Source organism: Pseudopipra pipra, chromosome 1 (assembly GCF_036250125.1).
Source record: "Pseudopipra pipra isolate bDixPip1 chromosome 1, bDixPip1.hap1, whole genome shotgun sequence".
In the NCBI taxonomy this organism is placed as follows: Eukaryota; Metazoa; Chordata; class Aves; order Passeriformes; family Pipridae; genus Pseudopipra; species Pseudopipra pipra.
In genome coordinates, this window is record NC_087549.1 from 141,957,464 (window position 1) to 141,983,129 (window position 25,666).

At 37.9% G+C, this 25,666-nt stretch overlaps 1 protein-coding gene across 16 annotated transcripts in view; it reads right to left on the reverse strand.

Moving 5' to 3' along the window:
• The window catches only part of PARD3 (par-3 family cell polarity regulator), a 451,653-nt gene that overhangs the window by 258,728 nt on the left and 167,259 nt on the right, over positions 1 to 25,666 (reverse strand). For all 16 annotated transcript variants that reach the window (XR_010425367.1, XR_010425369.1, XM_064637293.1 and 13 more), the window contains exon 4: positions 10,423 to 10,601. Coding sequence is in view for 14 of the 16 variants with exons in the window: in XM_064637293.1 (XP_064493363.1) it covers positions 10,423 to 10,601 (179 nt within the window). In the remaining 2 variants the exon portion in view is untranslated. The remainder of the gene's footprint in view (positions 1 to 10,422; positions 10,602 to 25,666) is intronic.

Below are 25,666 nucleotides of genomic sequence, written 5' to 3' on the forward strand. Positions count from 1 at the left end.
TATATCCATTTTCCATGCTGTCTGAAAGTGTAGTAATCAGGGGTTTTTTTAGTTGAGGTTTTGTGTTTGCTTTTTAACTGGATTTTAGACAAATAAATATGGTATAAGACCAACTGGATCCCTGTATAAAAAAAAAACAACACCAAAACCAAAACAAAAAAAGATAAAGAAGACTGCACAAATAATGTCTATTTTACAGGGAAAATACATTACATATGGGAAATTAATTAACCCAACAGATGTATTGCAGGAACAGAAATTCCATTTAAAAAACCAACTACTTACGTAGATGTCAGATTTGGAACTATTCTCTCTCTTCATTGGCATCTTTTTAACAATTTCTACCAAATGTCAACAGTTTTACCCCAAAACTAATTGTACCAGTCACTCCTTTTAACTATGTTAAAGATACTTAACATGTTAAGATACTGACACTACTGCTCGGGGGAGCTTCCTTTTCCTCCCAGTAGATTTAGTTTATTTCAACATTTCCCAATTTAATTTCCAACTTTGCTCTTTTTTTGATGCATACTGAAGAACTGATGACCCCAGAAGCTACAACAATTCAGATACAGAACAGCCATTTAGCACATAGAAGGAACCAGTTAAATTCACCCAGTATCAGGAACCTTTGATCTTAGGCCATTCTCCAAGGAGCAATGTAAAAGAGGATTCCCACATTAAAGAATTGTCACAGCTTCATGCCTCCCATCAGCTCTGACACGGAACACGGGTCATTTCCAGCAACTGGCAAAACCAGATTTGCAGAAGATATAAATCTAAGAGTCTAATACAGAACTTGCATGCACTATTTACGATGAAAATAGATGAGAAGAATGACCACTCTATAATCATTCTGATATTTTCAGAAAGACTTGTCTTCAGAAATGACCCTCTGTATAGGTCCATGAATGGAATTAATGTATTATGCATGGACAATAGCTCATTAGGTGCCAAGAAGGAAAAAAGCCAGTGTTGAAAAGCCAGTGTTCTGCTTAAGTTCTATTGCCTTATGCTCAGAAATTTCCAGAGCTGTCCAATTCCAATTTATATATTCCATGTTATCCTTTGACTGACAAGCAAAGCCTGACCTTAAAAACAGAGCAATAACTAGGGGCCATGATGAACAGACAGTTTTCTGTGCATGTAGTGTTACGTGTAAATATTTAGTGTCAAAGAATATGGGCTAAATTAAGAGTAAACTAAAAAAAACATGAAACTGCCTATCCAAAACATTATGTTGATCTCTCTTGTTTACAACACAAAAATCAAAAATGTCATGATCTCTGCACGTACACATGCAAAGCCAGAAGTTTCCAAGCAGTATAGACTGATATTTCTCAGAAAACAAGCTGCTTCTTCCATTCACTCTTTACTTATTAAGGTCACAATAAAACCTCACAAGAGAGAATGCAAAACAACCTAAATAACATACAGCAGTTTATATTCAGTAATTATAATTCAGAATCTGGATTTTATATCTGTAAGCTTAACTAAAAAGACAAAGTTTTCCACGGTTTCATTTTAAAGTAAAATAAATTAACTGGTTAACTTAAGATGAAGCTACAGTTCTGATTCCTCTACACATTAGACTTAGAAATCATTTTCCTCTTCAATTCTTTTTCATTCAAGTGAGATATTCTCTTATACTGTGCCACTTTAAAGGCATCCAAAGAGTTTTAAGGTATGTCCACTTATATATGGTATATACTCTATGGTGTAAACCCTATATGGGTATCTGTTTAAATGGAATAATGTAATTATGCACAGTCTTGCCATTTTCATGAGAGATTTGCTTTTGTACACAAATGTGTACATTGTACATCAATTTGGATTTTGATAAAATTTCATTTTTAAAGTTGTTTGTTCATTTTAAGTGTCAACACTCCTTCATTCATTCCTTGGGAGAGCCACGAAATTAAACTACAAGAAGGGAAAAAAAGCTGTAATGAATTAATTTAAAAGTATGCTCTGAAGATAGGATTTAACAAATAGAATGTCAATATTAAATACATTTGAGTAGCTAAGAGAAACAGGAAACAAGGGGGTACAGGAAATCTCACATGGGCCTTATATCCGGATCTTGAAATGAAGAATATGTTATACACCACCAGCAGTATCCTTTTAAGTGTTAGGTAGATACTTGCAGGTGGCCATACCTCTAAAATGCTGCAACTGGCTGTTTGTATGTTCAGAACCTTGCATCTGTGATTCTGGAATGAAGAAAGAAGGTTGGGATATACTCTTTCTTCTCTGAGTAACCAAACTGTTTTTCCCCTCTTTCTTCAGCAAATTGACGATCACTGAGAAGTGCAGGTATTTAAGGTCAGAAGCGGGAAGGCAATGCCCCAAACCCACGGCAAGCAGCAGTGCCTTCCCACACATCCAGCCCTTCCTTCTCCCCACTGCCCACCCTCACCCAAACCACCGCCCTTCTCCAGATGGAACAACGCGGACAGGGGTCTCTGCAAGGCTCCCAGCAAAGCATCCATCACCTCATCCAGCTTGCCAATTCATTTCAGACCTTGGCCAGAATCCCTCCTGCAGTCTGTGAGGAAAGCCCAAAGGGGTACCAGACAGGTGGCTTGTAGCAGCGTGTTTCTCTTTCATCTGAGTTTACAGCAGCATCAACACCTTCGGCTCCTTGCAGTCTTAAGGGACTTTCTCACACTGAACAGCTTCCCATCTTTCTCCTTCTTATGGTTTTAATTTTTATCCACTTTTCTTTTATTCCATGTGCTCAGCAGGCAATGCTCCTAAGTTGAACATCTGTGTACAGGAGCTGAAGAGCTCGTTTATAAAGGGGTAATAAAACTGAGTGGTAGCAAACAATGATCATCCCCTTTCTGTCAAGGCTGTGAAACAAAACCAGGCTCAGTGACCTGTTAAGAGTTTCAGCCCCAAAGTTAGTCACAAGAGAATTAAGCCCAGAAGGTGACTAGGCATTCCTAGCTTGAAATCCTGTTTTTACTGGAGCTGATTTTCCCCACTAACTAATGCTTACCATTGTCTCCCCAGCCACACTTGTCCTTTGCACTGAATAGTTCCACATATGAGTAAATTTTATTCTGAGACTGCCTGCTTGTCTTTCTTGTCTGCATATATGACTAGTATTAATTGCAAGATGAGATAAGTTAATTTAAAAATGCAACAAATATACCAAAAAAAGCTGAAATATTCACTGTTTAAAACGTACAGGTTCATGTCAGAACACTGTTGGGAAGCACAGCCTACAACCTGAATTGTACTTTAAAGATCTTTTTCTTCCTAGCTACACAGTCAGTCAGTCAACATCCAAACATGCTTTGCACCAATACATAAACTGCATAATCAGAAAATAAGACACAAATATTTGAATCTGCAAAAACTCTTGAACCACAAGTGGTTGCATGGTTGCATGTTTGTAGGTTAAAACTAAACAGAGGAAAGCAGATCAAAACCCAGATCCAACTGTTGCCAAGGAAAATATATATTCTTCTAAACTTTAAAAAAAAAATCACTAAATCTGAACATCCTACTCTTTTTTTAAAGTTATTCAATCTTTTATCAGCCTACTCTTTCAGAAAAGAGTTTTTCCACCCTCAAACCCACGGAGAGCAGCAAAAAACATAAAAAATTAAAACCAATAGAGATGAAGATTTAAACGTGGGAATTTACAAAGTACACATTCACTTAGATGAATGGCAGAGAAACAGTCTTCAATTATCCTATACCATGTACTTGAGAGCTTTTTGTTTTCAGTATAGCTTTCATTGTCTCTCAGAGAGGTGCTGTACACCACATTTACTGAAGTGAAAAGACAAACAATTTGGGCACATTCCACCACTCCTTCATTACGAGTAAGAGACTCACTCATCCAGACCCTCCTTGGCATTCCCAGCTGGTGATGCAGCACCGTGTCCCCGAACATACGGACCAGACATTGCTCACCCAGACACTGTTCACCCATCACAGAGAGAGAGACATGGGCTAGCACAGCACTGCGACTAAAAATACACACTATTCCTATGGGATGAAGAACAAAGACTGAGAATGATCAACAGAGTTGCTCAGCCTCAGAGCAGAAGTGGAAAAAGCCTCACCAGTTCTCAGATCTTACACTAATAATCTGTCTCTTTTGGGGGACAGAGAGGAAATTTGACAGATGGGCATCCACAAACAGCTGACTTGGAGCAAAAAGAGGTGAAACAACAAAGGAGATGGAGAAAATCACACCTTCACTTCGGATTTGTTGTTTTCACTGTTGTTTTTCCATGTTTAACGCATCTGGTCATGACTGACTTTTGGATGCAAACAGCTGAATCCTGTCCATGTGCACACTCCTCGGCAAACAGAACAGCACACATCAAGTGATACACATTGGTTGTTACCTCTGTGCACTAGGCAAGGATTTTTCACTTTGTGTCTCCCATTCCCATCTTGCTGGTGATGATAAGAAATACTATACTTGTTTTCACATTTTGAAAGGCAGGAATTTCTATTTCTTTCCTAGAGATTTTACTTTTTATTGCATTAAATACTCTGCTAAAGAAATCAGATGACTCTTCAAGGTATTCAGTGAAAGCACCAGAGGCAATGGGCACTTAAAGAAATACAATTTATTTTATCAAAACATAAGAAAAAACTTTTTTACTCTAAGAGTGATTTAACACTGGAAAAAGTTGCTCAAAGAGGTGATGTAGGCTCCATCCTTGGAGATGTCTATACTCAAAACCTGACTGGACACAGACCTGAGTAACCTGATCTGGCTGCCCCTGTTTTGACCAGAAAAGCTGGACTAGACAGTCTCCAGAGGTACCTTCCAACCTCAGCTGTTCTGTGATTCTGTGAAAGTCATGAATTTTACACACTACCCAGGACAAAAATAACACATACTATGTTTATTTTATATTGCACTCTCTTTGGGTATGATTCCTCTAAATTATTTCATCATCACATGACAAGCTGCCAGCAATGAGTTACTATCACAAAGAAAGAAAACTGAATTTCCATTATTCTCTCTCCTATAACAACATTTTCCACATTAAAACACCCTATTTCATCATCAGTGGATAACCCACTCTTCATTCTCCTTCCTCTCAGTCTATGTGAAATCACATCTGGAATGACAAAAATCACAACTGTCTTACTAAAAGAGAAAATCCCTGCTCAAATAAACCTGGATAAAGAAATATTTGTGGCTATTGATTTTTTCAGAACTGTTTCAAACATTGCATTTTTATTTTAAAAGCAGAAAGCTGTATTCATCATGTGGGAGTTTAAAACCTATCATGACAAAGATGTCAGGTTCTTTGCAGATATCCTGTACTTCTCCTTAGCAGATACTGTTGAATTACAGCACCTTACCAACATTGTTCACCTGGTACACAGTACCTCCCTTCTGCAGGAGTATAAAGAGTACCAGGAGTACCAGAGGATAAAGTTCCCAAGAAGCATCAGCAACACTTAGGTCCTTTGTTCCCAGGATGATGCCCAGTCTATTAGTCCACAGTCTTCCCTAGTCAATTTAATAGATTTACACTCTGCAATTCAGACTTCCTGACTATAAAATGACACTAGCACACACAGTTCGAATACAGGGCTCTTCAATCCTTTGAATTATACTTAAAATCTATTAAAATACCATCTCTTCAGTGACAGTGACAAAGCAAACTTCACTAAACTGTGTTTAAAAAGACTCAAAGCTAAATGAATCTAATTTTCACTTTAAATCTGATTTTGACACTGACATACCATTATTATCGAAGCTTTTCAAAAAATACGTTCATAATTTTCCCTATCTAGACATATTTCATAAAATACTTTTTTTATTCTGTTTACAAAGAGGATTAGAAAGCATTGCATCTTTCACATAAATATAAAACCCTGCAACCCAACAATCTGAAAATTTGTGCTACTCATTCTCAGCCCACGGGAACAGCAAAAATACCTGGAAGAGGAAATGTGGAAAACACAATGCTTTACACGTAAGGTATTTTACAGTAGATGAGACTTAGATCACTCACATTAAGTTTCAAATTCTTTCTCTGCAGTTTACAGAGCCCAAAAAGATTAGATTTCAAAGTAGGAAGAAAGCATATCCTAAAAACAATTATTATTCCTACAAGGCATCATGATTTCCCACCTAGAAATACACATATGGACAAACCCATTTAACAACAAATAAGCAAAAAATTTGGCTGCTGACTAAATGGCAGAGACAAAAAGCAAAGGAAAAAAGCAATTACAAACCGACGTGCCAAGTACACTCAGTTATGTGTTTGCTGTTGCCGATCCACCCCACAGAGCAGGTTGTGTGTCATTTGCTTTGCTCCAGGTGGGTGAACCCAAGAGCGAGAGGCACAGGCACAAACATTTTTCTCTCTCTTGAGCTCTCCTTCTTAACACACATTTTCACTTCTTTCTGCAGTACCAATGTTGTTATCTCTGATGGAACAATATCAAAATCAGAAAAGTCACAGTGGGAAGGTTTTCCTAAGCTGGTTAGCCATGGCGTATCTCTGCATTAAGCAAGGCAGGTTAACTCGATAAGCCTTGCACCTTCCAGAGAAGCAGGATCAAAGCAGGTAACTAATTTGAAATTATAAGCCATTCCTCACCACAAATGGAGATGCAAATTTAAGAAATCACACTGAAAATATATAGGATAATTAATTCACAGTTGTTATAAGATGTAAGATATCTGGTTGTTGCATTTACATTCTTCCAATACCATAACACAAACATCTAAGGGAAAAGAAACATGATTTTCATTAATGCAGCTCATATCTATTCAGGGTAACTAGTTAAGCCAATAGGGTTTGGTACTGAATTATTAAGAATGTGATTCAAATTCACAGTTATTCAGAAAACAATAATATCAAAAAAGATTTCACTGCAGTGGAAGAAAGCACACATGATATGCTTGAGCTGTGTACAATCTGTTCACCTGTACAGTTCAACACAATTCAAACAAAATCACAGCTTGCAAATCAGGTATTACTCCAGGCCTCTGAGAAGAGATTTCTACAAAGAGATTTCTTCTTGTTTCATTAGAATGGCTCAAGGAAGCAAGAGACAGGATTAAGTCACTTTATGAGTCACTAGATAATACAGATATGTCTCACACGTACACAAAAAAATATCTGAAAGTGATTTTAATATTCAGCTTAAAAAAAAAAATCCCAAGAAGTGAATTTACCTACTAAAGCTGAAGATAATCATTAGCCAATTTTGTGAATACTTTCACAGATGAGGAAACCTAATCATTTGGTTGAAATCACTCATGGGAAGGATGAGGTCAGGAATTACTTAGCCGATTATAGTTACCAACACTACAATAACTTCTAAGTAATAAATAATTCTGCAAATAAATAAGTACTTTGGGACAGAAAACACCTGGTTTCCAGTTGCTCTTCCAGGTAAACAACACAGAAACTAGAAATTAAGCAAGATTCCAATTCTCTACGGAACACACAGCGTATTATGATATCCTGATAATAAATAAGATGTTTCCTTACAATGAGATTATCTCAGAAATGGATGAGAGTGCACATCCAGTTTAGGGCAAGGATTTCATATCAAAATATTCTATTTAGTGTAGCAGAAATGCATCTCAAGTTCAACAAACAACCAAATCTTCGCAGGACCAACTCAGGCCCCTTCAAAGCAAACTCCATCTCTTTCTTTCCCTAGGGACAAAGCAGACCCTACTGCCTCCATCTATCCTAGTAACTACAGGCAACACTATAGTTTCTCCAGTAGGATCCTTCAAACAGCCCGTATTTTCCCTCTTCCCCTTTTCCCTTTCTGTTGCCCAGAACTATTGGCATATGTCCTGGCTCCTCACAGACTTTGGTGCATGGCAGCACTCCCACCCCTTCATTTCATCTCAGCTTGGGTATCTGCCCATTTTCCTGCCATTCCAAATTCTTCATACCCAAAATGAAACAAACACCAATAAGAAGTCTTCTCTCGCTTGTCCCCGAGAAATAAATCCCTTCTGCTAGGTACATGCAGTTTCCCCTCTGCTAATTCCTCCAAAAATTGGACAGGGTTTCTACCTGTCAATTACTTCTCTTTAGAGGTGACGGGCTGAAAGTAATGTCACTTCTTAAGAGTCAGTAGGTGGATGAAGCTTTTGGCAACTCTCCCAGAAACCCGTTTCTTGTTTCTGCGAGATACTGCTGGGGCAAAGTTGCTAATCTACAACTGTGCTGCAAATCTCAGCCCAAGAACATATGTTCTTGTGCTGTCAAGAGAGAGAACTGCAGTGAAAACATTACATAGTGCCAACCGCCCACAAAAGATATATGGGTGCTCAAACCCAATGCACTGAGCAGAAAATTAAGATTGTTCTCATTGCTTTTCTCAAAATGTCTGTCATCTATAATCAATGAAACAGTCTGGAACAAAGCACAGCCATCTCTTTGTTATACGAGTAGCTGAAGAAAACAACCTAGCATAAGAAAAGTACTGAGGACTTTCTATAGCTCAAATAACACAAATACATTTGTAGAAACTCAGTGTTAGTACTTTGGTAAGTGATTGGTGACAGGAACTTCAAAAATACACCTTTTAAAATAATAATAGAAATGAAATAGGAAGCAGAATTTTTAATATCCATTCTAAGAGAAATAGGACTGACTACAAAATCTTGACTCACATGAAGCAACCAAGACACTGAAAACAGAAAAAAACAGTCTAGCTCGAATGAACTCGGGATTAATTCATAACACACATTGCACAGCAATTACTATTTAATTCCAGATGTTTACTGCATCTTACCTACTAAAAATTGTGCAGTCATCTGCTCTATTCAAAGGATCAATATAAAGAGTATGCAAAAAAGGTAGAAGAAATTATCAGTATCTATTGTGCTAACTAATATAACTTTAATTTTTTCCAATCTTGATTTAATGTTCTCTTGTGCCTTGCTTCCCATCACTATATGAGATCATATGCATTCCTTTCCAGTTTGGTCACTGTACTCCAGTAGACATGAAATATTTTCACAAAAATCAAGAGTAAGTACATGCTGAACAACTAATGATGCAAGAAAACTAGTGTGAAAGATGAGCTGCTGTTCAGTTCTCGCCAGTTTCTGCTAACTTCAGACACTCAGAGAAATCTGATTATGCTATGTATGGCCCTTCATATCTATGCTTGTGGAGTAATGAAATGTCATCTCATTATGATTTCAGAAAAATTAACTGAAAATGTTAATACTTAAAATGGATTCGATTACAATTTTTCTTCTCTGAATCAGAATAGTATAAAAGACATTTTTTCAAAACAACATACACTTCTGTGCCACACCGGTACAAGTGACAGAAAATATACCATTAACTGCCTGAAATCGTGCTCCAGCAGAAACCTAAAAATACCATGTTAAACTGACACCTCTGCATGAAGGGGCACCTCAATGCCTATGAGCACTGTGTTTTTATAGATGTTTTTGAAATGACCAAAAGCCCATCGAAAATAGCTCAGTTCATTAGCAGCATATAAGGACTTCTTTATTTGGGTGTGGTAGTCCTGACTGCTGAGTCTTAGTTTGCATTTATACTACACAAAAATAATAAAAATTAAGGTAAAAAAAATAAAAGCTAAAATAAGCTGCATATTTGCCAAGATGACTTTGTGCTGTGTAGTCAGAATGGCAACCATAACTGTAATATTCTTTTTAAATTACTCATTTCTATTAGAAAATATATTGGGTTTTTTTCCTTTTGAGTTTGTCTGCAAGTTGTCATCACAAATATGGGCAATGGTGGGATCTGTACAAAAGGGTATATTTCTTCCAATTTATTTTTTTTAATAATGCACTGAGAAGAGAGCTTCCTGCTGACTTCTCTAGTGAGTAATGCAATTCATATAGAGATACTGAAATCACATTGAAAAAATGATGGAAAAAATACTCACTCTACATTTCACTAGTTTAGTACTAAGAATGTTATCAAGGAGAGAAATCATTTGCAATTTGTGTTTTGCATTACTTGACTAGAGCCTCAGAAAGTAAAAACTAGCAAAGCTGTGCCAGAAAGACAAACCAGACCAGCTGTGGGCATTCAGATTATTTACTGACATTAGGACTTCTACAGAGATCAGTAAAAATCATTATAGACAAGGCCTTTTAGCTTTTTAAAAAAAATAAAAAGCACTACCTAAATGCATGACAGCATCTAGGCCCTGCTTTGCAGAGTAATGAGTAATCTGAGCTTCAACAACAGCTAATAGCAAAAATCAAGTTTTTAGAGTCTCTGCTGTGTGGATCACCAAGAGTATCTGAAGGGCAGGACAAACACTTCGCTGATGATAGGATTTGGAGGACAAGGTCAGAAAACACAATTTTAAACAAGGAGCAGGTGAGAGAAGCGGGAAACAACTCAAGATTCATGTGTATTTTTCATTTATTTCATAAAGAAGGAGAAAGAAATATACCTTTCTTTCGTGCGCACTGGGCACGCCAGGGGTGTTCTGCTTGAGGAAGCCTGCTGTTGTGGACCACCTTGTAGGGTTTTTCCGTGAAGGTTCTTCTGAAGAAAAATTTGTGTCACTTACAGAGGTTGAGAGGCCAATCAGTGCAGGGTCACTACTGCGTCGGACATGAAGAGGCATATCTGAAGAATAAAACAGACAGTAAATAAACACTGACTAGATTTAAAATGTTTTTGACAAAAGAAAAATATTTGTTCAATCACTGGATGGGTGGTTTTGACCAAATGTGGTTTCACAGAGTAAGGAGTTATTGACCTCAGCATAGCTCCTCAAGGACAAGGTCTGTTTCCTCAAAACCACAGCCTTGCTGCTTGGCCACACAAGGAGAAAATGAAGGGAAAATCAAACTCTGAACCTAGCACAGCTTGGTGGCTTTCCGAGTGAGAACACAGCATCACGCCTATCTGCTGATTGTTGTGTAAAATAAAAAATACAACATAAGCTTGAACAACTAAGAGGCTAAGGTGACACACACGTATTTTAAAGAGCAAGTAGCCAAAGCCTGGTGACAAAGTAAGGGGTGGACTAGGACAATGTGACCCCCACGCCACTGCCAAGGCTGCAGCCTGGGCAGTGCTGGCACAGCACCCCGAGAAGAAGCTGCCGGCCAGCAAAAGGCAGTCACCTCGCCCTCTAAAATATACTCTCAATTTCTTTCTCAAAACTTATGGAAGAGACTGTTTTCTATTCTGCATTCTTCCTTTGCCTCTTCCTGACAGCTGAAACAAGATCAGTGCTGATTTACCCTGATTCCCTCAGCCTTCCAGCTGGCATGAGTGACAGAAGAAAAATATTTCATTAGTAATAAATGATGCAGCAGGCAGGTAGACTGATTGGAAAGAGATAAGGTTTGCTTAATATACGTAGAGGTCACATCCATTCTGGAAACTTTGATAGCACATTAAAGTTAGTTTTTCTTGAAATACAACTTAATTTTTTTCAATTTCATTTATTATCCTACAACAGATATTCACACATCTATCCTCTCCTTGTCCAAACAGAAGTTTCATTGCCTGAATTTGTGACCTCCTAGTACTCTCCCACCCTGCATCAGAACAGAGGGGCTGTGATTTATCAGTTTTATTTCTCTTTATTGTTGCACTGGGAACCTTGAATGCAAAGTGGAAAAGAAAAAGGTGAAAGCAATGGCACATAAGCAGCAGAGTCACTGGGAAAGTCACACTAGGCAACAGCTGAGAATAAAACCCAGGACTATGTTTTAATGCTAGGATGAAACAGTTCCCAAGGAAACTGCATGTCTCACAATACCAGCAGGAAAACACAATGACCAGAGTTGTTTGTTAAATGAGTGGACAATCAACAATATCTTTATGTTAACGCCACATATAATATTAATAATCATCTTATTTTGCATGGCATTATAACAGCACTGAGAAATACAGTAAGTCATGCCACACAGTGAAAATGTGGGGTTTTTTAATCTGCTAGGACTCCTGCTGTTGAGATATGCATAAGTGTACACAACCAAACACCAAAACATTCCATTTCATGTTCATTATGGTAAACAATAACAAAGAATTCACCTCCTTTTCTCCACAACTGTTGTACTATTTCTCTTTCCTCTCAATTTCTTCTTTTTACTTTCATAACAGCATTAATTTCCAGGAAATAAAATGCTTTCTCTTATGAATACATATACACATATTTATACACATACATACTGCACATACATACTATATACACATATAGTAAAACAGAACTAGAATTAACTACAAGAATATTTCATGAAAGATCACTAATTATGCAGGAAAGTACTAATGGTCTCAGTTAAGTCTATTTGGAATTTGATTGCTCAATATATACTCATAAACTCTTATAGAGGGTTTTTCTTTGATTGCCTTGTCTTCAACTACTTCAAGTTTCATGAAGCAGGTGAAGGCAAAGCATCTCCTCTCCCCCTCTACAGCAAACACACCAACAGTGCACTATCAAATCACAAGAGACCTCTGAACAAAGGTGGCTCAGTTGCAGCCCCAGCCAGTGCCTCACCACACAGGATGAAATGACCCCTTCACAGCAGTGCCTGTGCTCCTGGTGCAGCCCTGAACACACACTCTCGTTTATTAGATCAGCTTGAGCCAGAAAGTGGCTCTGTAGTGTGTAGTGCCACTTAAGAAAAATACCAATCTATATTTGTTCCAAGCAGCACCCCATGCATATTATCCTGTTTGCCTTAGCTACCCACCCCACAACAGAGAATTACAATTTTCAAACATGAGTTCACTTGCTCCTTATGCTTGTACATCTATATATAAGCATGGTGATAGCAAAATGTTCTTGTATTTTTACACTTCTTCTCCAAATTGCTTGACAAAACAAAAGTTCAGTTGGGTGAACTTCTGTAAGAAGAGAAGCCAAATTGCCAACAAAGAAAGAAAGGATGAAACTGGAACTCAAACCAGCATTTCTGGAGCGAACAAGCCCTTATCACTGCCTTGGCTTTCACTTTGTAGTGAAAATCTGACAGTTTGCCCAATGCTAAGAAGTACAGACTTTTCAAAATACAGGTAGTCAATTATGCAGCAGAATTCACAAATATTAATACGCTTCAGAGAAAACATTAACATGAGAAGCTTCTTTACAATATCTACTCACAGATGAGCCACCTTTAATATGACCAGTTTCATTTTAATAACAGCAGTTATTGAGATATTTTCATACATTCATTGAACACTTCTCCAAACCTTAAAAAAAAAAAAAAAGGTGGTTTGTCAATATAAAGATGCAACATGATTTATTCTAATCTCTTCTTAGGAAAATGGTTCCATACACAAGGAAAAGTAATTTGCATTACTAAGCAAATTTCATAATAAAGTAAATTATAAAAGACAATAATTTGGGTGTGTTGGATCAATGTATTTCCCAGTTAAACTAGAAATTTAAACATGGCAATATTTTTTTTATTACTGGAATGGGACAAGCACATGGAGCTAGATCTAATGCATGCTGCTTGGCAATGGCCAGTATTGCTCCAGGTTTAATACAAGAATTAAATCCTGTTCACACTATATTAACCATAACTTGTAAATAAAATCTCCTATATTCTTCTCTTCAATTCTGTTCTGAGAGACCATTCTAATTTGATTTTGATACTCTCCATTAAAACAACAACGTAAAATAATATATTGAACAGATTATTTTTTAAAAAAACTAATATATTGTTGGTTACAATCCTGTGTTTTACTTGAATTTATAGATTTGAAGATGATATACTTTGAAATATTAAAAGGAAAATCAAAGAAAAGGAAGTTAATAATTAAACCACAAGATGAAGTACGCATGGGACCGATGCAATGTCACTGATTCCAGGATGATGGCTGATACCGTTTGAAGTCTGTGGTTTCTTTGAAGAGTGGATAAAACAGCAATGAACTCTAATCACAAGACTTCAAATTCTCTGTGGCACTAATGCACTGTAAATATTGATTTGCTTCTGCAGCTAAGGTGCCTTTTAAATAAGCACTTGAAACGGTAAATCTAATAATGAATTACAGGAAGTTTTAAAAGTCTAAGAAATACGGAAAAATTAAATTAAAAATCATGAAAGTTACCACTAACTCAGTTCTTGAGTCACATTCAAGGACTTGAAATATTCAACCACAAGTCAACTTCAGAAAGAATTATATGTGACAGAGAATCCCATTAAGTTATGTATGTAGCCAGAGTTTTGCTAGAAAACGGTTATTTGTAGGATATATCCAAGCTGTATAACAAAATGCTCACATTCATAATCATGAAATTCTGACTGGAAGTCTCATTTTATTAAAAGCAACAGCAGTTTCACTATAAATTATAAAAACAGCCAATACACATTTTATAACCATCTTTAAATGTTAAGAATACAGAGTTGTACCTTCCTTTCCTGCCAGCAATTCCATTTTTATTTTAAAAGGGTCATCACCTTCTCTGATTTTCAAATACGCTCACGAGTAAAAGCATTTGAGGATCTGGCAAATTTCATCCATAAAGCTGAATATGTCATCCTGTGTGCAGGCATTCAGCACAATAGATGGTGATCTCCCAGAACAGAGCTAATATATACCTTCTCATACCAATTTCCTCTTGGATATCAGCTTGGAGGGCATGACTAGAAAAATACATACTTATATTTATATAGCATAGTCAAGTTAATTTTACTCTGAAGATTTCTACTGATGTTTCAGCTCCTCAGTGCCATTGCAGCTTGCACAATTTGGCACACGCTGGATTTAAGGCACAGAAATGAAAAAAAAAGATCTCACAGTCATTTCTGGCCACCTCAGACCAACAGGCCCACAACTGATGAGTAGACCAGGACAGGACTTTTTTTTCTCTCCACACCCTAGAGATGACTCTGGGAAAATGGTGACGCTGTAAAACCAAAAAACCCTATGGGAAAGAGTAGTTTTTAACAAAAAAGCTGCTCAGGTTAGACAGAGTTCCTAAAAGTGAGCCCACAGATATGTATGTACATCTGGGTGCACTGTACACACAAGACACGCATAGATCCTACCTCAGCATCAAGAAACCAGCCTGGGGATGGGAGACAGAAACTGAAGAGCTTTACTGCCTCTATTGCCAATCCAGCTCATTGTTCCACTCAAATCCTCATCTAGAGCCCAAGAGAAAGGATGAATCAGGGTCATCCTGGGGCTGAGGAAAGCAGGACTGCTTCTTTCAGCTTGAAGTGCTTGAAACTGTAAGTTAAGGTTTTGTCTATATTTAACTGAAATCTCTCTTAAAAAATATTTAGATTAGACTTGAGTTTCACACTCCAGCACAGCTCCCGGAGCTCTGGTTCCAATTTCAGTAGGTTCAGTTCAGTTCCTTGTTCCACTCAGTTGGACACACCAAGAGCCAAACATCCCTTATGACCTTCAAAAGCTCAAATCCCCTAATCAGTTCAACTTTCATATTTGAAAACCTCTAGAGAAAAACTAATGGTAACTTCCAAAGACCACTGAGGCTGTTGTAAACAGGACTATGGACAGAAGAAAAACAGTTGGAGACAAAAACCAGCTGACTGTGAACTTATCTACAAACTGCATTAAACCCTAGCAGCAGCTAACATAAACCAGCACTTCTCTAAAAGATTAACAAAACAGTGCAAATCAAATGTAGGCATCTTGAATTAGAAAAGAAGAAAATATTAAAAACTTAAGCAGTTCCAAGAGGTGAAGAACTTCCCCTGGGACAACGGAACCATCTGTCCTGCAGAAGCAAATTTGGGCATGCTACAGGCAGCTGGGAGGGACACGAAACAGAAGCACTGCAAAGCTACTGCCAGTTGCAGATCTTTTCAGAAACATACTCTTGGATGTGACAGCAAAGGAACGGGATAAACATGTGTATATATATATTTGTTTTAATATATATATTATATATATAAATATACACACACACAAACACACACACACCAACAATTATCTCTCCATGGCCCAGAGCAGTATATTTCTCTCTCCTAGAATCCACTCAACTTTTAAGTAATTATTATTTAATAAAATAATTTGCAGCATTTCAGAATGTCAAAATCTTCAGAATTTGTTTATGTTTTTGTATTATTTCCCCCAAGTTTATCCTCCTGTCATTAGTTGCCCCCCCTTCTCTTACAAAACTATCTTTTCCTTTCATATGTCACACACAACATCTCAATTCTCCCCTAAAAGGTGTTACACAGCACATAATTTCACCTTTGCCTCTCTTAATTCTCTATTGCTGTTCATTTTTGTAAATATTATTCTAGTCTTAACTTGTTCAGAAGGCACCCAGAAGAGGGTATTTCTCTTATGAAATACCCTCAGTGCTGTTTGAATCCTCCCTGTCTGTTTTTGAACTTTGACACTAATACATAACCAACAATAATCACACTTGGGTATTTTATTGTCATGGTATCAACCCATAATATCCATAAAAATCCTAAAACTTTTTCTATAGTTTCACTTCAGCATCTTTGTCTCGGTAACAAAAGTATTTGTTCAGTTTAGATCACTGTTCTTATACATTAGCTTCTATTTATTCAGGCTGAATCAAACTGCTTTCAGTGTGTGTACAACATCCTCATTTGTGTTATTCTATTTTCCCAGTCTATCAACATCTGAAAACTTAATTAACAAACTATTTACAGTACTGCTTCTCCTAGATTTAAAGATGTTAAATAAAACCAAAGCTGACAGGAATCCTCATGACACCCTACAGGACAAAAATCTCTAGACTAAGATTGCCTTCAATTTTTAAGATTTCTATGCTGATTTTTAAACCATATTGAAGTATTTGTGATCGCATTAACTTGGAACTTTCAAGACACTTAAATTTCTATCAAATGCTTCAACATTTGCAAATATTACATGAATTATACAGCATTCACCTACAAATGCCAGGTATCTCATGTTCATGGCTCTCCCTTTCAGAATTACAAGAAAGCTTAAGATGACACAGTTTAGATAATTAGCATTTCTCTACCTCAAAATATGTTTATGCTTAAAAACATCAACTTCTAAAATTAATTTCTCTATGTTCAGAACTCTTGGTTAAATAACTAGATTGCCATTGCTCTTAGAGGGAAAATAAATCATTGTTAGCTTCACACAGTTCCAGATATTTATAACTACTTCACATACAAACCCAACTGTTTTCAGTTATTCTTCTAGCTATTCATCGCCAAACAACTTATGTACTTCCTCACAGACATATTTTCCATGTTATCAAATATTGTTCTCTGCTTTCTTATTTCTTTAGCTTTAAAATGGCACATTTCTAAGAATTTGCACATTAAATCATGACAAGTCACAATTAGCCTGTTTTCCTCCTACCACTGCCCCATGCCATTGGGGCTCTGGCATGCAGCCACACCAGGAGAGGGGCAGAGGCTGTACCACAGCACTAAAAATGCACAACATGGTCTAGCAGATGGCAGATGAATGCAGCAGGTTGTGTCCTTAACCATCACATAAATGTAGAGAAAATACACCTGGCTATGTAAAACACACAAATGAAAGCCCACTGCATGCTAGCACACCTTTAAGAAACACAGGACATTGCATTAGCATGTGTATGATCCAAAGTGACTCAGAACAGTAAGATCATCTCTGGAAGAATGGACAACAGAGAAAAGAATGCGAGCAAGCCACCAAAAAGAGTCTTGTTACAAAACAAAATAAAGAAAAGTCTCATTAGTATAATTTTCAGTTTCTTTTAATAGAACCTAAGTTTTTCATTTTTCCAACCACGACTGCTCAATGACTTTAAATTCAGAAATAAGAAAACAACCTGCCACAGTTATATTTTAATAATGAGGTAATGTTAAATCCTTATCTTGAAAGGCCTTTAAAGTAACAATCTTCCCTCTCTTTCTCTAATATTCTTTCTTCTTACTTTTGAATACTAAGATCCAGGTAGAAAATTATGATTTCATCTTGAAACTCAATTTACTTAGACACTGACTTCTAAAGCTAATTAGAGAAAGAGCTTTAAAACTGAAATTAAAATTTAATTACCTACACCCTCTCTGTCTCTTTTCTCTGGGCTTTTTTCTAAAATGCAAATATCTTTGCATGCCAAAAGAAAAGACAAAAATGTCAGATTTTACAAATGTTCTACACATCTCTGTCAAAAAATTGTGTTTCAGAATGTTTCAACAAGTCACAGTCTCAGGTTTTTGGGTACAATTTTCAAGGATTTCCTTAAAACATCTGGATTACCTCTTTACCTATTTTCACGCTACTGCTACAAAGATAAGAAAAATGCACTCCTAGTCCCCCAGATGTTAAGAATCTTTGCAAAAATTTGTGTCTTACTTCTTCAAACAATTGTGCGACAGTAGAAACATCATCAACTTTGCTGCTGCTGAAGTTTTCCTGCTTTCATCAAAGATCATGCCTTGCTAATAAGACTATGATTGATATTTAGTTATAATGAAGACACTATATTTCACATCTTCATTTGTTTTGTAGTACAGGTAAGGGTTTACAAAGACAGGAGCAAATTCCTCGCTCCTTTGAGTTCATACAACTTTACCACTCTGAGACATACGAAGGAAGTTGGCAGATATTTTTCTTACCACGACTTTGAAAAATCTCCTAAAACTTAATGGTAAAATTGTTCCTGTTAGTAAACACAATGCAGTGCTGTGAAAACTGTGCATTTTTTATGGTCTAAATGCTTTGGGTAGGCTCAGAAAGGCTTACTTAGAGGAAGGTGTTTAAAACTTTTTCCTGGACAGAAGAGAAGATATATAGATGCAACAATAGGATTTAGATTGTAACTCGAAGAGCTCTGCTGGGAAGAACCAGGAGTGATATAACATGTATAATACACGTTACAAGCCTTTCATCAGTGAGTTTCAGTCAGAAAAAACCTGCTGGGGTTGCCAACACTGTGACGCCTTTCTGGTCCCCAGGCCATGACTGTGCTTTTATGGGTGGGGAGAAGTGCCATTACCCTGTAGTACCAGATATTAGGGGTTCAGAACTATTTGTCAGTCTGTATCCACTTCTGACTTATCAAAGAATAAACTTTCTTTCAACATTTGTTGCCAACACAGTCTGGTACATCACTACATCAACCTCATACCTGAGGTGGGAATTCCAATGTGGATCATATGCAGATGCAGAGTTAGACATGCTTAATTGCAATTCAGCAGGAATATGTGTAATTAGTAAGAAATTTGTTGTTACGCAAGTCCTTACAAAGCTGCTGCTGGAATCTCTCTCCTTCCCTACTCTCCATCAAAACCTAATGCCTCATCCACTGGCTCATGAATTACAGCACAAATTGACTTGTCAGAAAGGTGAAGGCCTGCACTGCCCAGAGGGCTGCAGAGCCTCCAGGCTGCCCATCAGCATCACCTCTGTGGCGAATACCCAGTGAAGGAAACCCTACTACCAGCCACTCCCTGGGCAAACAGCAAGGAAATGAAAACCTGCAGCGATTCTACTGGGGTTTAGAATGGGAAAAAAGCACCCAAACTTCTGGATTTGTAAGACATGATGACAGAACCATCGCTAAATAGCCCTTTGTATACACAGGGTATGGTAAATAATGGGTGGCAGCAGGGATCCCTCTGGTGTCTTAGTTACGTGAACAACAAACAAGTTATGTATGATGGTAGTTTACCTCCTTTATGTTTGAAACAGTGAGGGAAGAGGTATTTCTTTGCCAGCCATCAGATGAACACTCCATCTTTGAAGGTTTTTGGCTGTTAATCTGTTACGTCTCCATGTTTCTGTGGAGAAGCTCCTCGCCATTGAGTGGGCATTGGCCAAACCTCCTTTCAGGCTGGGAGGAGCATGGCTGGCTCCTGCCTTGCTCCACTGCAGAGAAATTCAGGAATCATCAAAACCTTTACTAAGATATAAAAACAATTGCTTATATCCAGTTCACAGGCCACTGTCACGCTAGAGAAGGCAACAATTTTGGAATATCAATGCCTGGACGTGGATCTGAACCTGCGTTACCCAAAATCCAGATAGCTATATAATAGAAATTATTTAGACAGATTTTTAACTGAAGTATAGTAGTTAAAGCCATAGTGTTGTCTACTCTCTTATACGGTTCCGAATCATGGGTCATCTACCGCCACCACTTGCGTCTCCTAGAACGCTTCCATCAACGTTGCCTCTGTACAATCCTAAACATCCGCTGGTCAGATTTTGTGACCAATACATCTGTTTTAGAACAAGCTGCAGTCACTAGCATTGAGGTCATGTTGCTGAGAATTCAGCTGCGATGGGCAGGGCACGTCTCCAGGATGAAGGACCACCGCCTCCCTAAGATCTTGCTTTATGGTGAACTTGCCTCCGGATGCCGCAAGAGAGGAGCCCCGAAGAAAAGATACAAGGACTCCCTGAAACAACACTTCAACCTCGGCCACATTGATCACCATAACTGGTCTACTCTGGCCTCAAATCGGGAGGCCTGGAGACACACCATCTATAACGCTGCCGTTTCCTTTGAGAACACACGCAGGATCACTCTCGAGGAGAAAAGACAACGCAGAAAGAATCATATCCTGCTGAATACACCACCTAAGGAGTCTTTCTGCTGTGCCTTTTGCAATCGGATATGTCTATCTCATATTGGCCTCATAAGCCACCAGCGTGCCTGTAACAAACGTGGATAGAGCCTTCCTAAATCTTCCTTCGCGAAGCCTAGCCATGATGATGATGGAGTAGTTATGACAATCAAGGAAACTTGATCACAATCATTTAAATGGTTGGGGGTTTTTTGGTCAGAAATTATATGTGCATACATTCTCATAGTTACATGCACAAAACATAAAAGAAAATAGAACACGTGGAAAGGAGTAGCCTCTGTGCACGCTAGCAAGTCTCCAACACAGTAAAAAAAATTACAACTAACATCTATAATAAGATAGAGAGAATATAGTCCTGAACAACTATTAAAAATTACTAACAGCTTCTGCAATTTTAATGGCACTTGCTCTTGTTTCCATGACAGAAACATTTACTAGGATTATTAGAAGCATATTGGTACATTCATGAAACATGCTCTCATTTAGTGTTATCAAATCTCTGTGAGTTAAAGTTCCACTGAACTGCTCCTGATGACCAAGAAGAGAGAAATCTCAAGCAAAACTAGGAAAAGGCCATGTCATGCCACCTCATGTGCTCAGATAGACAATATTTAGCAGAAGGCTCTTCTGCACGCAGGGACTAACACAGCTCAAAGGCAAAGCATAGAGCATACAGATCTCAAGAATATTATTTTCTGTCATTCAGCTGCAAGTATCAAGCTGAATTCCCAAAGATAAACCAAGCCTTTGCGTGTTTAAATGATGAGATGAAATGCCACCAACCCTCCTCATCCACAGGGGATGCACGGCAGCAGAGCTGCCATGCCCAGGACATGGGAGGGCAGATAGTGCAGCTCTCTGCTGTGCCTGACCTTTCACTGGGGGTAGGTTGGAGAATGGTCTGGGAAGCTGCAAATTTTGGGGACTACACAAACCTAATGATGTCCAAACAAGCTCTTTCCAATTACATGAGTGTGGAATAAGAAGCTCCAGCTTCTGTACAACATGCTGAAAATTTCTCATTAACTCCTAAGGTTAAAGATCACTTTCTGCAGAAAACTCTGGTGTTCCCAGTAGCCAAACAGTAAGACGATTTAGACTATACTGGAAGTTGTTGTTTAAATTGTTCAGATAATGCCCATAATGGGACAATGAAACAGAACACCTGCCATTCTCCAAGGGGTGACAGACTAGCAGACATCCTTAATTCTTCTTCTTTTCTAGAAATAGATATCCCTTTATTTTTTAAAACCATGCCTAGTGAGCACTAGTAGAATAGCTGCTGCCTGAAGCATGTGCAAAGTTGAGCATTCCTATCTATCTTTATAAAGTCCACTACAACAACAGGGAGCCTAAACTGTTTTCTTCAGGAAAAGAAAATTTTATACACCTTGGAAAAACTTTGGCAACATCATTCTTTCTTTTTTTTCTTTTTAATTTTTTTGATTTCTATTCTGCACCCCACACACACCCTTTTTTTTTCCTCCTCCTCTCTTTCCTCTCTGGAAACATGCAGTTACACTGCATGCTTAATTACATGCCTCTCACTCCATTTTTTTATTTTACAGTACCAAGGCTGAAGAGAGTAAAAAATTATTCCTAAAAGTTCAAAACTAAGAATAAGCAAATAGAAAGAGCTTCAGCTGAGGTTCAAAAGGAAATCTCACTACTCAAAAGACAGTTTTTGGATCAATGACTTTTCATGCTTGCAGTTGCCAAATTTCATTAGAATTTGTGATTGGTTCTAGCCCAGAGATGAAGATCATCTTTCTTAGCGGAGAAACAGCTTTAGCCAGAACTAACAGAAGATATTTACTGAAATACTATGGTATATACTTCATGCCAGAATTTGTCAGGTTCCCAGCAGCTAAGTCTTCCAAGCTGTCTCCGCACCACAAGGCTCCCTCCTTTTCTCATCCTAGAATGTGCTACAGTAATTTCAAGTATCTGCATGCAGAGAGGGAACATGAGGTGGACAAATTTTATTTTACAAAATCTATTAATATTTTTAATTATTATGATTATTATTCATTTTATGCTATTAAGGAATTCTCATTCTGCTTCATTCTTCACAGAAGATTAATAAGGTATTTATTGTTCTGCAGCCCAAAATGTATTGATACACTGAAATGAGAAAAAGAGGGGACTGCCAGCATATATTACTTGGTCCTCTTCCATTAGCATGAATAATTGGAAACTGTAGCTTGAACATGAGGAATCTCAACAGATTCAAACAAATCAATAGCCCAGGACAGGTTATCCTGAAAATGCGCTGCAAGTAGTCAGCTGGACAAGAGTACTCAACAAAACCTGTCACACCCTCTGCATTTTCCACTAAGCAGAAGAAAAATGCTGTTACAACTGATCTGGCAACTGAATTCCTCCTTCTGCACCAGAACCCAGCCAAGTGCCTTGTGCTACTTCTAGAAACACCTTGTTGTCCTCCAAGGCCTCCCTGAAGAAAGATAACAAGTTAACAAAATCTCTACTGAGGATGGACATAAGGGAAACACAGAAAACAAAGGAACTACAGTTGCACTAATCCACATGAGGCCATGGCCAGTGTTGCCTTGCACATGGGCTGATGGACAGAGTACTCACTTCCCTGTATGGAGGAGCAGGAATCAGAGTGGGAACAGTTCCAGGCGTGGAAAAAGATATACAACAATTGAAAAAGGACTTTATTATATGGATTTTACAGTTCTATTGTGGTTTCAAATATGTGCATTGTATGTTACCCCTACAGTTGTGCTGCCTGGGCATGTCCAGGCTGCCTCGAGTTGTCTGTTCCCTGCTTTCCCCGCTCCTCCCTCTGATTGGCTGAAGAGAGCTACCATTGGTCCTTTCCTTTCCCAGTTCCTCTCCAGTTCCTCCCTCTTCTCCCGAGTCCATACTCCTATTTGTTCCCCTGGTTGTCTGTCTCATGCTCCACCCCATTTTCTGGCCCTTTCTACACCAGGATTTATATAAACCCTTGCACACGCTCAATAAACCACCATTGCACCTTCAACCTCGACTCGGACTCTTTGTGCAGTGTCACGGTCCCACTGCCCTCTCCCCCGGACCGTGGCAGCCCTGAATGCCACATATCCAGACACAGCCCCTGCTGGGCCTGGCTAACAACCTCAGTCCATGAAAAAATATATCCAGGAGTAAAGAAGGAACATGGAAGGGTCATTCTCCATTCAACTACCAACATGGAGATGCAAAGGAGGAGCTGCCTTTCTGGATAAGTGCCCAAGCTGTACTGGGAAGCCACAGTAGGACATAAAGGACAGCTGTAAGAGCATTATGGTGTCTAGTCCTCAGCATTCATGGGCTTCCCTTGTAGCTGTGTATCCTTAAGATGTTCCTGCTATAACCAAAACTAATATTCACTGTAATAATATTTTTTAGCTAAAGTTAGTTCCCTACAAAGGCTCTGTGAAATGCAATTCAGATATTTTCCACTTCTCAAAAGAAAGTTATATTGTATAACAACTAAAAGAAAGCCACAGGAAAAGAGAGCCATCTCCTGTACTGACGGAGCTATTTCTTTACCCCACTTGAGAGAAATGGATTTTAGGGAACAAATCTTGCTATCATCATTTTATATTCTATTACAATTTAGAACGCCTACCAGCAGTAAGATATCCCCAGCATATTAATTTTTCAATCCATGCTTCCTTCTGAGGTTTGTACACAGCACCTGGCCATTCACAGAATAAACACAGAGCAAAGGACTGTGAGTAGAACATCCATAGGCTTTCACAGATCATCGACTTCTCTGCAGTGTGCACCTCACAGTCAATGTGCTTCCAGCAGGAACCACCTCTGCTTTTTGAAGTACTTAGTTAAAAATCTAAAAATTATCTCTAAGCAATTGTTCTCTTATATTTTGCCAAACTACACCATTTTTACATTAAATATGGAGTTCTGACTAAATAATTTACTGTTTCATAAAAGTGGCTATTTTGAATTTCAAGTAAAATAAGAAACCAGAAAAATTGGTTATTATTGTTTAGTTACCTATGTTTATAAAATACGCTGAAGGCAGGATATTTTAGTAACTATATGAGAGTTAGTGTATTTAATATTTCATATGAGATGTCAAAAATCTACTGCATTAAATAACATCTAATATACTTACTCATCACTACAAATACAAAGGATATCTAACACAGAAAGCCCTCATGTAGATGTTTTTTAAAGTCACTCCAGAACAAAATTAAATTTATATTTGTACAGAAACACATTAGTTTTAGTTGGGATTTTGTCTGTACAGAAACTGAAACATTATCTTCTGCATCATTCACATAAACACTAAAAATACTTCTTAAATGTTTCTGAAACTAAATAGCTTTCTGAGAACAAGTTCATTACTTTGTGTTCTTCTCTGGAATTTGTAGAACTATTTTAAAAGTTATTAATTCATGACATAGTTCATTTTATTTGTGTCAGATAATATTTTGATTTATGTGTTTTTCAAGCATTTGAAAAGACTTCCAAAGGATGTTTAACACTCATAGACTCAAGTTCAAACTTAGGAGGAGAAAAAACTTACCCACTGGTCAAGCAACACATACAAAATGCAAACCTCCTCAAAAATTTTAAAAAGGAAGCCAAGATTTCGAATATGTGGGAAATCAAGTCTGAATCTTAACAATGGAGGGTGTTCCCTCCTCTCCACAACAGTACATTTCCAATAGATGGGCTCTTCTTTATCATGCAAATGCCAGCAAGAGGAAAGGACAGTCATGGAGGAACAACTCTTGGATGCAGGTACTACAAAACATGTTGCTGCTGGACAGGGGAGCAGGTTGGGCTGCTCCTTGTTCCGTGCCCAGCATCAAGCACCCCTCACTCACCCCCCCCCAGTTTTTATTAGCTCTTGGAATACAACCATTATCCTACCTTTTGTGTGATTACTATGGCAATTCTAATGTAGGGCAGATTAAAATAAGCCCAACAGATATATTTGCTTTTTCTGACATGACCAAAACCCTTTGAGCCAAGCAAGGTTGCTCTCATGTTCCTAAGAAGCTGTTTGGTTATTTCAGTTATGAATACTGGACTAAAACCACCTATCAAGTGTAACAGTTTTTAGCTGTTTCCACATAGCTGAAGAGAAAAGCAGTTAAACATCTCTGAGATATTTGCTGCTCCTCTTCAGCAGCA